This window comes from Lolium perenne, chromosome 2, assembly GCF_019359855.2.
Source record: "Lolium perenne isolate Kyuss_39 chromosome 2, Kyuss_2.0, whole genome shotgun sequence".
Lineage (NCBI taxonomy): Eukaryota > Viridiplantae > Streptophyta > Magnoliopsida > Poales > Poaceae > Lolium > Lolium perenne.
Window position 1 is genome coordinate 68,274,645 of NC_067245.2, and position 15,067 is coordinate 68,289,711.

Sequence of the window (15,067 nt, forward strand, 5' to 3'; positions counted from 1 at the left end):
ATACTTTCAGTAGTGGTCAATCTCAACAATGATATCATAAAGAAATATAAATATAAGCACTTCACTATTAACAAGCATCACCCTATAAAATTATCGTTTCTTAAGTAATGTAAGTGGCTTTGTACACATAAAAAATGCATTTTAAAATACTAGCCTGGTACAGAACGGAAGAAAAAAAAGACGTGCATGCACGCACGGTCGGTAGTCGTCGATGCTTGTGTACTGGACGACGTGGATCCGTCACAGCATAAACCAAGACAATATAGTCGTTGCAGGAAAATACAAGTACTCCGTACAACCGATTTACCCGCGGTAGAAACTTGCCCCAACGTTCCTCCCCGCCAGCATTAAATCCACGTTCGAATTTACCTCCTCGTTCCCATTCAATTTCAAGTGGATCATATGGGGTAGTACAGTACTCTGACAGGCATCCCATGCGCAATTTAAAACAACACATTTATTCCGCCCACCATATTCGTAGCCCCACTATTCCTACACACCTCCTCAACCACCCACTGACACGCGGACCAGCCGCACCGCGGCCCCACCTTCAGCGACACACAGCACGGCAGCCAGGCGGGGTCGCTGTCGCCACGCCCTGCGCCCGGATCCCACCACCGGTTTCGTGCCGCGATTGCTCACATCACATCACACCACGGTCGATTCGCGTACCCAGCACCGCAATTCCGGGTACCACCGAGGGACAGTAACGTCATTTCGCAGGCCCCCATTAATTAAGTCCACACGAGTCGCAGCCTCACACCCCGCTAGCGGACGAGCCCGGTTTCCCGAGACTGCCCCTCGCTCCCTCTCGCCATCGCCTCCAAAACCACCTCCGCCTTCCTCCTCACTCACTCACGGACCTCCGCTCCAATGGCCGATTCGCCAAACCCTAGCTCCGGCGACCTCCCCGCGCCCGCGCCCGAGATGCCGTACCCCGCGGATCGGCGCGTCGCCGCGCTCGCCGGCGGCGCCGGCGCAAGGTACAAGGCCATGTCCCCCGCGCGCCTGCCGATCTCGCGCGAGCCCTGCCTCACCATCCCCGCCGGCTTCAGCCCCTCCGCCCTCCTCGACTCCCCCGTGCTCCTCACCAACTTCAAGGTCACCGCCGCCTCCCTGCTCTACTACCTATCGCCCCGCCTCTCTCTTATTACCACCTCTTAGTATTACCGCGGGATCTGCGAGCTGTACGGGGTCCGCTTAGTTTGAGCTGGGGAAAAGGCGGGATTCCGATGCGCATTACCTCCGGCGCTCTAGTTTACGGGGCAATTGCGCATTACATCATGGGTCGTGGCCTCGGAATAATGCGCTTTCGCATTTCCGGCGGTGCCATGGAACTTCCTTTTTGGCGGGGGTTCTCCGCGATATGGTTGTTTTTGCGCCCGTTTCTTCTTTTGGGGGCCGTCTACTTGCTGCGGAGTGAGTGAGGTCGTGCGCTCTGTGGGCTGGGGAAATTCCTTATTATTCCGTTACGCACACACTCGGTGGCTGCGAGAACAAATCATCATTTCATTTCGTGTTCCTTTTATGGGGCCTTCGCATCACAGTCGCAGGGCCCTTATTTAAGCAGACTCTCCCCCGCCGCTTTGGCTGGTACTACTGCACTTGTGGTCTGCTAATAAGAGATGCCGCTCGTCCATGCGGAAATCGCCAAGCAGCTGGGACTGGGAGCGGGATTTTTCGCAGGCTCGTGCTCGGGTTGACCATTTTCTTGTTATTCTCTCTCGGGGTTGGGTGTAGATGTGGTAGCAGTTCTCCTGGTTCCTCTTGCTTGCACCCTGCTAACTGAAATAGCCTTTGCTTGCTGGGCGTACTCACTTGCTTGCTGCATCATTGTTACTTTCTTTGTCTCCCTTTGTTATTCTTGCTGGCTCTCTTCTTCTTCTTCATTTTCCCTTTTTAAGCGTAGGATGGATTGCTCTCCAAATAGGTTCTTTTTTCAAGGAAAATTTTATCAAGGCAACTTTCCTCCGGCACTATTTTTTTTTTCTTCATTTCAGAGGGCTTAAAAACCGTATTTACAACTGTAGCACTACTTTCTATATGCAGTTTGCTGGCTATAATATTGCGGTGCATATTTGGTGTTGACAAGTATTTACAGGGCTCTTCAGCCCGGTACACCTCTAAAATTAGTTAACAAAGTTTTCTCTTCAGGTTGAACCCTCACCAACAACTGGTTCTCTGGGCATGGCCGCAATTATGCACAAGATCGCTCATCCAGACATACCGCCTTCATCACGGGATAAATCTCTTCGTACTGCCCATGCAGATGGGGGTTCTAGGGATTTTGAATTCAAGCCTCATCTCAATTCGTCTTCTCAGCCACTGGTACATTACCTTCCATTTTCTTTGCTATATGTTTCTATGGAAATAAATGTACTTCATTCTGTACAACGTCAAAATCAACTTTAAGCATTGTGTTTCTATATATCATTATATCATCCAACACATACAGTTTGTCCTTTATTTTGCACATTCAACCAATAACCTTCATCCAGCAAAGTTGTTGAATCGCTGCATAATTCTTAACCTTTCTTCCCTTTGCCTCAAGAACCCCCACAAACATAAAAGGAAGTTCATACCATATTGTGTTATGCTGTTCAGTATTAACCCTATTAGTCTTCGCCACATATAACACAGCCTCTTTCAAAAGTGGTGGAGAAGGTTTCTTGTATAAATGATAGAGTTTGAACAAGTACCTAAAATGATAGCTTGGAGAAAAACTAGAGTGCATATGTAGTATGGTCTATATATGCTTGCTAAATTACTCACATTCTTTCTTACTTGTCGAGTTCTTGTACGTATTTAGTTTTCCATTGTCTAACTTCGGTAATGCTCACATTTTGTACTGCAGCCTCCTGTTATGAGTGATTCAAAAAACCATGAGCCTTCTATGCAAAATCAAAGCATGAATCCCAGCTCATCATCTAGCAATATGGTGACTGACAACAGACCTCCCTGTTCACGTGAGTCAACTCTTACAGTGAATGTTTCAAGTGCTCCTAATCAACCTGTTGGAATGGTTGGTCTGTCTGACAGTCCTGCTGAAGTTGGTACGCCCGAGTTGCACCAAATGAATGGCTCTGAGAATGCCATGCAAGAACCGCAGTCTGAAAATGTAGCTGAAAAATCGGCAGAGGATGGCTACAACTGGCGCAAATATGGACAGAAGCATGTCAAGGGAAGTGAAAACCCTAGAAGTTATTACAAGTGCACACATCCTAATTGTGAAGTAAAAAAGCTACTGGAGCGTGCTGTTGATGGTCTCATCACCGAAGTTGTCTATAAGGGGCGTCACAATCATCCTAAACCCCAGCCCAATAGGAGGTTATCTGGTGGTGCCGTTCCTTCGAACCAGGGTGAAGAACGAAATGATGGTGCAGCAACTGCTGATGGTGAGACTTATCACGATTTTTTGAAAAAATGTTACTGGCCCTATGGTTTGGCAGCTTGGCAATCTGCATTATTGTATCTTGTTTTGGAAATATAAGTATATTGACATCTACCATTGAGTTGTAGTATCATATAAGTATATTGATATCTATCTTGCTTTTGCCTCTCGAGTAGATCCCTATTTTTTTCATGAACGTCTTATAGTAATAACAACTGAATTGTTCAAAATCGAACATTCTTGGGAAAGAATTCCTTGAAAGTACAAAATAATTTTATATGTTTCCCTGAGTTGTACTTGGACATCGCAACAGATATATTGATCAGTCCATATACCAGAGAAAAACTGTTGATAAAGATGTTTTTAAATAGATTGTGAATCACTCTTTTGTAGGTATCTCAGCTTTGTATGCTAATTTGCAGATAAATCTTCAAATGCTCTTAGCAACCTTGCTAATCAAGTACAGTCAGCTGGTATGCTTGCGCTTGTTCCAGCTTCAGTTAGTGATGATGACATCGATGCTGGAGTTGGAAGACCCTACCCTGAGGATGATGCTGCCGAGGAAGAGGATTTAGAGTCGAAACGCAGGTACGCTTGGTTTGGACTGGGTTCACCCTATAAATCCTGTGAAGTGTCAAGCCTAATCTTGTTGTCTACTATCAACAATGGAAGCAGGAAAATGGAGTCGGCTGGTATTGATGCTGCTCTGATGGGTAAACCCAACCGCGAGCCTCGTGTTGTTGTTCAAACTGTAAGTGAGGTTGACATCTTGGATGATGGGTATCGTTGGCGTAAATATGGACAGAAAGTCGTCAAAGGAAACCCCAATCCACGGTAAGTACTTATTTTGTTCATTAATTCTCTCCTTTTGTTGCTTTGCATGTGAACTTATGTTAATGTAATGGTAAAATATCGATCTATAAAACAATAATGGTAAAATATCTACTCTGGTTACGTTTTGTGGATCAGTTACCAAGTAACGCACTCTATGCATAACCTTTTGTTATATGCTTGGTCAGTCATGAGTCATCTATGTGTCGAGTTATGGATTGATAGAAACAAAATTAAATGACCTTTGAACCGGAATTCCACTTCGCATCTATGCTCATTGTTTAGGATGAACAAATTAAGTGGACATAGCTGGTGAAGATGTGTGGTATATGGAGTTGAAATATCTGCTACTTCACCTTTATCACTGTTGGTGGTAAAATAAGGAGATTGAAGAACTTTCATGCCATATTACAATCAGCCCATATGGAGATGAAATATCTGCTACTTCACGTTACATTATACCATCTAAAATGTCATTCCTAAGCGGTCATAGCGAAGGCAATTGATTGGTTGGTACATGTCTGTGTTTTCGGAAGGGGGGCTTTTGGCTTGAAGCCTGTTGCAGCTTGATTTCTGAGAGTGTAATCTGTATGGGAGGATTAGGTCGGGAGCAACAGGGAGTTGGGAGCCGTATAAGGGTAGATGCAGCTGGGGCTGGAAGCACTAGGTGCGTTGGAGAACTCCCATTCCGTATTAAAATCAGCCCATATGGAGATGAATATCTGCTTCTTGCCTACTTCACGTTACGATATACTGTCTAAAATGTCATTCCTAAGCGGACATAGTGAAGGCAATTGATTGGTTTGGTACATGTCTGTTTTTGGAAGGGTGGCTTTTGGCTCGAAGCCTGTCACAGCTTGATTTCTGAGAGCGTTATCTGTAGGGAATGATCAGATCGGGAGCAGCAGGGGAGCTCTTGGGAGCCGTATAAGGGCAGATGCAACTAGGGCTGGAAGCACTAGGTGCAGATATTGTGTGCGATAGCCGATAGCGTAAAGGTCTGAGGGAAGAGATAGGAGTATCTTTTAATTCAGTCTCATGGTCGCTACTTGATTATATAGATGATCTTCCTTACAAACTGACTCTGACTCTATGTCTAATACAATCCGACCTATTCCCTTCCATCAATGGGGATCCTACTTGCTGACACTTCCACCTAATCTTGATGACTACCTGTTGCTTGTCCATCTTGTATTGTTGCTATCTCCTAGGCTGCACCGCTGCAGCGACACACAAGTTATATAAATATTTGGTTCGAAACCAACGGCTGCTGAAAATTGCTAATGTTGAAACTGTATTTGGCACACATACAGTTTGCTGTCTGAACTCCTACACTTCTTCTTTTGCCAAATATTCATGGGCACGACAAAATATTTGACAAACATTAGGAGTGCATACTTTGGTGCAACCAAACAGGCTATATTGATGTACTTCTATGCATGGTTTTTAAGTCGTCCACCTTAGGACGCTTAGGCGATAGAGCGCACCCTAGTGCTTCCCCACTTTTCCCGCTTCAGGTGCTTAGGCGGTAGAGCGCCCCCAAGCACTTTAGGACGCCTTACCGCCTTAAAAACCATTCTTGCGTGTATTTATATGTCCTGCCCTTCCACGACTTCAGTTTGTACATAATTTTGAAAGCAATGTTGCACAGTTAGGCCATATGAAATGCTATTTGTATGTATATACCCAAGGGAGGCAATTAATTGGTTTGGGAGCTCTTTGTTTTGAAGTCACATGAACATGCCCAAGGGAGGCAATTAATTGGTTTGGGAGCTCTTTAAGGGCTCTAGTGTTCTGGCCCTCTGTCTAGTAGTACAATGTTTCCTGACGAGCTACTGGTTCAAGATAATCTCATACTCCATATGTCTTCTAGCCATGGTTTTAAAGGCGCCAAGGCGTCCTAAGGCGAAGGGGGGGCGCTCTGACGCTTAGGCGACGCCTAGGCGGACGCTTTGGACGCCTAGGCACCTAAGGCGGGCGTTTTTCTAAGGCAGAGGGGGAGCGCTTGGACGCCTAGGCGTCCCTAAGGCGACGCCTAGGCGACGCCTAGGCGTCCCTAAGGCGACGCCTAGGCGACGCCTTTAAAACCATGCTTCTAGCATAGCTCGTTTTGTACTTTTCAGATTCCAGCGCAGAACTTCAACTATGATTTTCAGTCATAATATAGTACCTAAAATAACTATAATTCATATTATAAATAGTTGAGACAGATCCGGTGACATTTTTTTCATATATTCTGTCTACTCTGCAATATATACTACAATTACACATATATTACTGGTTGAAGTTTCAAAAGGTCAACCACGTGGATCATATGGCACCTAAATATGTGCATAGAGTATTTTACATCACCATGTGTTTCAGATTTAGACAAGGGGCAACTAATTTATCATGGAGTGGCAAATGTGGGGCGGTTCACTCATATGTTCACTTTTGTTCTTGACTTCAGGAGTTACTACAAATGCACAAGCACAGGATGCCCTGTCAGAAAGCATGTTGAGAGAGCATCGCATGATCCTAAATCAGTGATAACAACATATGAAGGAAAACATAATCACGAAGTTCCTGCTGCCAGGAATGCCACTCATGAGATGTCCACACCTCCGATGAAGAATGCCGTGCATCAGATCAATGGCAATATGCCGAGCATTGGCGGCATGATGAGAGCATGTGAACCCAGGAACTTCACCAACCACTATTCTCAAGCGCCTGAAACCAACACCGTGAGTCTTGACCTTGGTGTTGGAATTAGCCCGAACCACAGTGAGGCCACGAACCAAATGCAATCTTCTGTTCCCGATCAGATGCAGTATCAAATGCAACCCATGGCTTCAATGTACGCTAACATGAGGCACCAATCAATGGCAATGCCAACGGTACAAGGAAATGCAGCTGGCCGTATGTATGGTTCCAGAGAAGAAAAAGCTAACGAAGGGTTTACTTTCAAAGCCACACCGATGGACCATTCAGCTAACTTATGCTACAGCAATGCCGGGAATTTAGTCATGGGTCCTTGAGAGTGTCTACCAATGCCTATAGCTCCAAGAATCATATATTACCAAAAATGCTTTTGTAACGACAATCTCCTCAGCAAGATTCTCAATTGTGTATCATCTACAAAGCAGTTCAGACGGAGGCAAGTAAGCTATACCTGGGGGCGCACTGCAGCTATACATGGGTCTCTCAAGGCGGGAAAGACCTCTGTTGTATGTAGCGTTGCAGCCCTACATTCCTTGTACAGTGAACCAGTTATGGTTAATTAGATTATAAGAATTTGGTTCCTGAACTGTCCTATCTTCTGTACTTGAATATTGATAGAATATAGATTCTGGTAATTTTCTTTGCCTTTTATGACAAATTTATATCTCTAATGGATGTGAACTATGAAGAATGCCATTGCCGTAAGATGGTTTATGAATATGTCATTGCCATACTTTACAACTGTTATTTGCGAGGGTTCTACTTACTTCCAGCCTTCCTAGGCTACCAAGTGCCCAAGACCAAGCATTTCAGTCATATGGTAGATTATGATCAGAAGTCTGAAACTGAAACACATACCCCTTACACTTGGACTACACACCTCATCAGCCTTATTCAGGCCTGACCTAAGTTCACATTGCAATAACAGGTTACAGCTGCATAGCTATTTTCTCCATACATCACCAAACCTTCCTAAAGTACGACAAAGCAGGCTTCTAAGTTGTCTACCAAAGGCGAACTTACAAAGAAGTTCATCGTCAGATAGCATTGTAACGCCACAACACCTAGTGCCATGCAGACGAAACCACCAGGGGCCTGTTCTTCCATCCGAGGTACAGCACCCCGTCTGTCTCGGCGAGCTTGTAGTCCACCGAGTAGCTCTGTAGCAGTGTCCTGATGGTGGCATTCACCAGCGAGCTGAGCGGAGACGGTCTGAAGCCGGCCATCATCAGACGTGCCTTCCACTTGCCAAAGACTTCATGTCGTTCCACCCTCTCTGCACCCTCGCAGGCGACGAGGTTCACGATCTCCCTCGCCAGGCAGTGTTGCTCCATGTTGATCCTCTCCTTGTCGTCCCTTGGGAGCGACAGGTCGATGGACTCAAAGATGGCAGTGTAGTAGTCCAGAGTCTCTGCAAACCTCGGCACGAAAGGGGCTGTGTTCGTGTTGGACTCCTGCTCAACAAGGGTGAGCACCTTCGGAGACAAGCTTTTCACCAGCCTTAGGATTCGGTCTCGGTGGTTCGCAGTGCTCACAGTCTCATCTGGAATGTGGTGCAGCTCCAGGGTGAAGTTCACTGCGAGAGCTTCGCCAGCGCGGACTCCAAGATGCTTTTCTTCCACTTCGTCGCCAGCGATAGCAAGCGAACAGAATTCAAAGGGAACCTTGTATAGGCCAGCGATGTGTGACAGCCTCCTCCCAACCAGCTCTAGCCCGCCACCTCGCGCGTAAGCTGAAACCGAGTCATCAATTCCTGTGATTCTTACAGTTGGTGGTCCACCAGGCCTTGCTGCAAGGGCCTGGAGTAGAGAAATCCATTGGGCTCCTTGAGAGATATGGAAGTCAATTATGTGAATCCTGTCTTCTGCCTTGACAGCCTCTGCAATCGCACCATTTGCCGACATGTAGCCGAACTTGAAGTAGGGGCAGGCCTCATACAGGAAATGCATGTAGGACAGGAGGTCAGAGCCCTTTGGTTCTTTGCACTTCAAAGCTTTGTAGATCGAGTGGCCGGAGGACGCGAGCCTGGCAACGAGGCCTTCCACCATGTAGGCTCCCAACCTCTCAATTGGCTCACCAGATACTGCAACCATTTTCCTCAGTTCTGGCACCATCATATCTATTGCGAGACGGTTATTCTCTTCTACAGCTATAGCACAAGTAATCAGTAGCTCCTTCAAGTTGCCCCTAGGAAAGCCCTTCTGCTGCATCCACTTCTCCGGTTCCAGCGAAAGCTTGTTCTCAAGGCTGTTGATGATCTCACAGTCCGGCCCAAGCATTGCAGCCTCAATATCCCTGAGTTTTTGCTTGAGATCAGTAGGATCCTCGGTCACAGTGACACATGAAGCACTTACAGGAGATCCATTTGTGGAATCAGAGTGACTGTCATCCTGAGATGAAGGGCTCCCACTGCCACTCCTAATGGATGGAGGAGTAAAGCTATTGCTGGAGGGCGAATCATGCCTCATACAATCAGCTGCCGCAGAGGAGTTCAGGGTATACTTGTCTTGTGTAACCTGGTTTTCATAGCTGGCATCTGGTGAATGAGAGTTCAGGCTATAGTGATGCTGTGGCACAACATGGGTGTCTGGAGATGACTGGTAAGTGTGACAAGGACGCTGCAGGTTAGCAGAATACTGGAACTGGTTGGGGTTCTGCCTCTGCTGCATGTTGCTGAAGGGGTGAATCATCCGGGAAGTCGGAGTATCAGCCATCCTGGTTCAGTAAAGAGTCTGAAACACTAATTACTGCATGCTATCTCCAGTCTTGCTGGTGTGACAAAGAGATCTGACAATGAACTGAGACCAAAATCATGCAGCTGCTTTGTGATATCTCTTCTAGACCAGAAATCCAGATGAAACAGAACCTGGAACAAGAACGTAAGACTGTAAGAAGGAAAGCACATTTTAGTTACCAAGTCGGAAAGTAAAACTGGCACCCAAAGCTTTAGAGTTGCAGCAGGAGAAGTAAAATTGTTGCATTGCACACATGGAAACAGACACAGAAATACGTATATACTGTATCCGAAGGAAAAAAAAATACATGGATATCAATCATTCTAATTAGAACTAGAGCAAACAATAATGGTATACCAAATATTGTGCATGTTCTCTCCATATTAATCTAGATGTAGAGACAGCACAAAACTAGCAGGTGCGGAACAATTGCAACCAACTGTAGCTGTACTAATGAAAAGTAGTAGCACTAGAAGGTGCAATCAAAATCACAATCAGACCAAGTTAGTCTGCATAAAGCACTTTGACTAGTTTGCCAAAAGCCCCAGATGCAGATCAAACAAGGAGCATGGAAGTCTCTCCCAGCTCACACATGTTACTGTCCTGAAACAGTACAGAAGACCAAAGCACAACAAATACCAGCAAGGAGAAGCAGCTACTTGTCGTCGTGCACAGGAAGTGAAGGCAGGGGCTTGCTGCAATTGTGTTTCGATACAACAGCAAAGAAAATAAAGAGGGAAGAAGCAAACAGAACGAAAGGTAAGATCAACTACAGCTAAGCTATTACATGGCATCTGAAACCAGAACTAACCAAACTTAAGCATGATAAGAGTAACAGTTAGATACAGTAAACAATAATGGTATACCAAATCTTGCGCAATATGAGTGAACAGTAGTAGCATTAAAAGATGAAACCAAAAGCATAAACAGACCAATATGCTAGTCTGAAGCCCTCGATGCAGTCAAAGTCTCTCACAGCTCACACATGTTACTGTCCTGAAACAGTATATACAGCACAGAAGACTAAACACAGCAAATACCACCAAGGATAATCAGCTATGCTGCAATTGTGTCATGCTGAGCTAAGAAGGGCGTCACGATTGACATCGCAGAACACCCCAAAAAAAAACACCCGTACTAAATTAGTATGACTTGAGCGCGCGCAAACAAAAGAGAGGCCTGTAGAGGACGGAGACGGGTCGTAAGATATCCCCATCTCATAATTTCCTACACCAACTCAGCCTACACGGGCAGTTTGACCCGTCGTCCCAACCACTCCAGGCACAAGATTAATTAACTACTTAACGCCCATTTGATAATTTTCTTAGCAAGCAGATCGCGGAAGTCAGTGGTCAAAAGCTCCTGGATCTGGTGGTTTACTGGTTTTAGCCGCTAGTTTTTCACAGACTGAGAAATCTAATCTGCTGTAGGGGTAGTAGCATACCAGTTGCGTGCGTTTACTGGACATTTGACGCGGTCTAAGAAAATTCTCCGTAGCTGCTCAGGTAGTAGCATGGTCATGGCCTAGCGCCGAGGCCGTACGGACAGGTACTACTATTCCCCTAGGCTTGAAAAAATATGCAGGTATACATGGTAACTGAAGTCTGAAGTACTGGGAAAGCAGGATTTTTCTCACACGCCCGACTGCCAATCTCGCTAAGAAAATGAAGGAACTGGGCAGCGGATTCACGGGAACTAGTGGTGGGTCAGGTGCTCATGAAGCGCAAACCCGACCTAGCTAGTACCAGCTAGCTAGAAGAGCAGGTTCTTTCTCAGGCGCGCGCGCGACGGGCAATCTCGCAAGAAGATGAATGAAATGAGCGACGATTCAGGAAACCAAAGGTCAGGACTGAACTTTGATTATTACGTACTTGAAGAGCCCCCTAGCTAAACGGTGACCATCCGAGACAGCGCGCGCTGGCTAGTGGAGGACATGAGCTCAGCATCCATCATCTCCCAACTGCTCATGACAGGGGATCGACATGGTAACCCAGACAGAAGTGCGGAAGCAGCTTCTCGCTTGTGAGGCGCGCGCAAGAAAATGAAGGAGCTGAGCGTCGATCCACGCATAGCGAAACATCAAGAACCCCCTAGCTAGCTAGCCGTGACCCGATACGAGCAAGGACATCACCTAGTAGCAGCATCCAAGTGCTCACGGAGCGCAAACCCCACCTCGCTGATACTAGCAGCTAGTAGCAAGAAAGCAGGGAAGAAGGAAGCGCGAGATTACCTTCTCCGCGCTAGCTAGCTCCGGCCGGTGGCGCTCCGCCGCCGCAGGTTCGAGTCCTTCACCTGAGGGGAGGAGGATTCGCTTCGGGTGATGCTGAAAAGCGCCGAGGAGGAGGAGATCGGTGGGCGAGGGAGAGGGGAGGAAGAGGAGCAGGTGGTGGTGGGAGTCGAGTGGGATGCTTGCTTGTTTCCTGTGCGGGGAGCTAGTGAAACATCGTGTGGGCGCTGGTATTTCTACCCGCAGCGCGTGCGCGTGCGCGTGCGCGTCGCCCGCGGTCTCGTGCCATCGTGAGGCGTGACGCGCGGCCCAGGGCAGTGGGGCCCGCTGGGCGTTTCAGACCGCGTGCTGCCGTGGCGCTGGTGCGCGCCACGTCTCTCTGACTCTCAAGTGCCCCGCGAGACCAACCGGTCTACCGCCGGTCCTGTACGCGCTCGCGCTCGTGCATCGAATTATTTGACGCGCTCAGGCTCAGCTCGATCGGCGGCTGAATTGTGGATGGGATCGGACACCGGAGACGAGGAGGAGGTTCTAGAACCAGAGGAGACCTGACCGCCAGGTAAGTCCCGTTTTGCGATCAGTGTGATGTGCGATGACGATGCTTATCGTAGGCGGCTGTCGCTCTCTCGCAATAGGTCATCACGTGCTTCGGATTGGATTGGAGCTCACCTCCCGTTGGTAGACTCAATCAGTAGGTGTTCTTTCAGTACTTCAGATATTTTGCACCGCTTGCAGATCGTATCTGCCACTTAATCCGTAATAAGCTCAAGTAATCACCACACGAGGATCAACAGCCTGCATCTGACACGACTCTGTAAAACTCAACTGACACGCAGATACAAGGTGTAATTTTGTCATCAAGATGATGTGACAATCAAACTTTTATTCTTGACTGATCTATTCGTGGTCAGTCATCCGCGTGTCAGCTGAAAAGAGAAGAATTATAAAAAAACGAAAAGTCCCGCTATAAAGATCCATTCGTTGAAACAATAACGAAAACATCCATTCGTTGAAACAACAGCCCTAACACCACCAAAACAGCACCAGAAATTTAGCTTCTCCAAAATTGACGCATCTAAGAAGGAAACGGAGCACGAACACCGCCGTCCCCCGATCAAAGATCTTAGGTCATGCAGAAAGTGCTCGCTTTCAAACCGTCAAAATCCAGGCATGAAGCGCCCGGTGGATCTCATCGGTGGAGCCTTCCGGAACACGACTCTTCAGCCATATCGATGACGACAGACAACTGGTAGATCCTCATCTTGGCATCGAGAAGGAACCCTAGGACCACCACCTTTATTCGAGCAGAGCTAATCTAGGAGATGGTGATCCGGAGTGTTGTTTCGTCGGCGTGGACAAGACATCACTAGAACCTACAGCTCCCTGGATGGACCACTCCGTCCCAGATCTTGGCCCAAAAAGCCCATCACAAAGACCGTAAGCCCAGATCCTCGTCGATAGGAACGAACCAAAACAACGTTCACCATCGCCTCTGAAAGATCGAGATGTCGCCTAGAGGGGCGGGGGGGGGGGGGGGGGGGGGGAATAGGAAATTACAAACTCTTGTGGATTTGTCTTGTAAGAATGCGGAATTAAACTATCGTTTAGTTTACAAGCACAAACCCTAAATATGCTAAGCTCAACTAAGTGTAACAATAGCAATTAGAGCTAAGCAAGATAGGTACAAGATATATGTAGCACAAGTGATAGCAAGATATATGTACTTCAAACACGATGGCTATCACAAGGAAAGAGAGCTCGGGTATAGAAATAACCGAGGCACGCGGAGACGAGGATGTATTCCCGTGTTCCCTTCCTTTGCAAGAAGGTACGTCACGTTTGGAGGAGTGGAGGTCCCACGAAGGATTCCCCGCGCCACGAAGGTTCACCCTATTCTCCGAACCACACCCACGAAGGATAATGACCCTTTCCTTATGGTTAGCTTTTCCTCCGCTCCGGAGATGGCAAGCTCCACAACCACTTCACAAGCTCCACGAAGGAGAAGCCCGGGCCTCTTCACAATCTTCTTGAAGAGATCACCGGAGCACCAACCGCTAAGCCAACTAGGAGGTCACCCTCCAAGAGTAACAAGCTCACGGTCTCTCACTCGAACTAATCGTGGTGGAGAGCTCAACACTATGCAATGATGCAAAGCAAGAACACTAGAGGTGTTCAAATCCTTCACTCTCAAATCCCACCCAAACAACAAATGCTAGGATGAGATTGGAGAGGAAGAACAATGGGGAAAGTCAACCAAAGACTCCAAGATCTAGATCCAAAGGGTTCCCCTCACTTAGAGAAGAAATGGATTGGTGGAAGTGTAGATCTAGATCTCCTCTCTTAGATCCCTCAAGAATTAGCAAGAACTATGGGAGGAATCAAAGGGGAGAGCAAGTTCTTCCAAGAGAAATAATGGAGGTGAAGAAAGGGGAAGAACTGCCTCAGCTCAAGGTGGAAGAAGCCTATTTATAGCTAAGGTGGAAATAGAACCGTTGGGGGAAAAGACAGGAAAAAAACAAAGAAAAAATGCCCAGAAAAAAGTCCCAGGCCGGCTGACCGGATGCTGGGCCGAGGAGGCCGGTCAGCCATCCGGCCCAGCCGGGCCACCGACCGGATGGGAGCAGGCTGCGCAGGAGGCGGCAGATAGCCACAGGCGAGCGGGGCGAGCGGGCTGCGCAGGCCGCGTGGGCCGCGCGGGGCGGAGGCGGCCCAGGGAGGCGTCCGGCCAGGGCCGGGGGCAGCGCCGGCGGGCGGACCAGGCCAGCCGCCGGTCTTGGGCCAAAAGGCCACTGGAGCCGGTCCGGTTGGCGCCCGGTTGCGGACCGGGTGGGCCGGTGGCTGGGCCGGTCGGCCGGCTGGCCCCTCCCCTTTTCATTTTCTTCTTTTACTTTTTCTTTAATAACAAATGCTCCCGAACTCCGATTCGAATGAAACCAATTTTGTTTGAGAGATAAGAACAAATGCTATCCTATGGAAAGAGAAAACACAAGAAACTATAGGAGGGGATTTTATCATGAATATAAAAGGTAGAACCTTATATCATGAATAACCGGTAAAATCACCCAACCTCGAAAACGCAATAGAAGATGCATGCTAACTCCGTTTTCGATGAACTTGGGCTTGTTGTAAAGCTAGCAATAAGCTCAAGAACCTCAAACCAAGAAATACCAAGAAGCAATAAGA

General features: G+C 47.5%; 2 protein-coding genes across 2 annotated transcripts; one reads left to right on the forward strand and one right to left on the reverse strand.

Moving 5' to 3' along the window:
- Window positions 1–774: 774 nt before the first annotated feature.
- LOC127332871 (WRKY transcription factor SUSIBA2) lies at window positions 775–7,580 on the forward strand. Its single transcript, XM_051359205.2, has 6 exons — window positions 775–1,101; window positions 2,155–2,328; window positions 2,855–3,395; window positions 3,814–3,979; window positions 4,067–4,225; window positions 6,672–7,580. The coding sequence occupies exons 1-6, from the start codon at window positions 874–876 to the stop codon at window positions 7,237–7,239; spliced, it is 1,836 nt and encodes a 611-aa protein (XP_051215165.1). The 5' UTR covers window positions 775–873; the 3' UTR covers window positions 7,240–7,580.
- A 182-nt stretch (window positions 7,581–7,762) lies between these two features.
- LOC127332872 (chitin-inducible gibberellin-responsive protein 2) lies at window positions 7,763–12,101 on the reverse strand. The gene is made up of 2 exons (XM_051359206.2): window positions 11,888–12,101; window positions 7,763–9,788 (listed from the first exon to the last, which is right to left on the reverse strand). Exon 2 carries the CDS (start codon window positions 9,634–9,636, stop codon window positions 7,987–7,989), a length of 1,650 nt encoding a protein of 549 aa, XP_051215166.1. The 5' UTR covers window positions 9,637–9,788; window positions 11,888–12,101; the 3' UTR covers window positions 7,763–7,986.
- Between the last annotated feature and the right edge of the window lie 2,966 nt (window positions 12,102–15,067).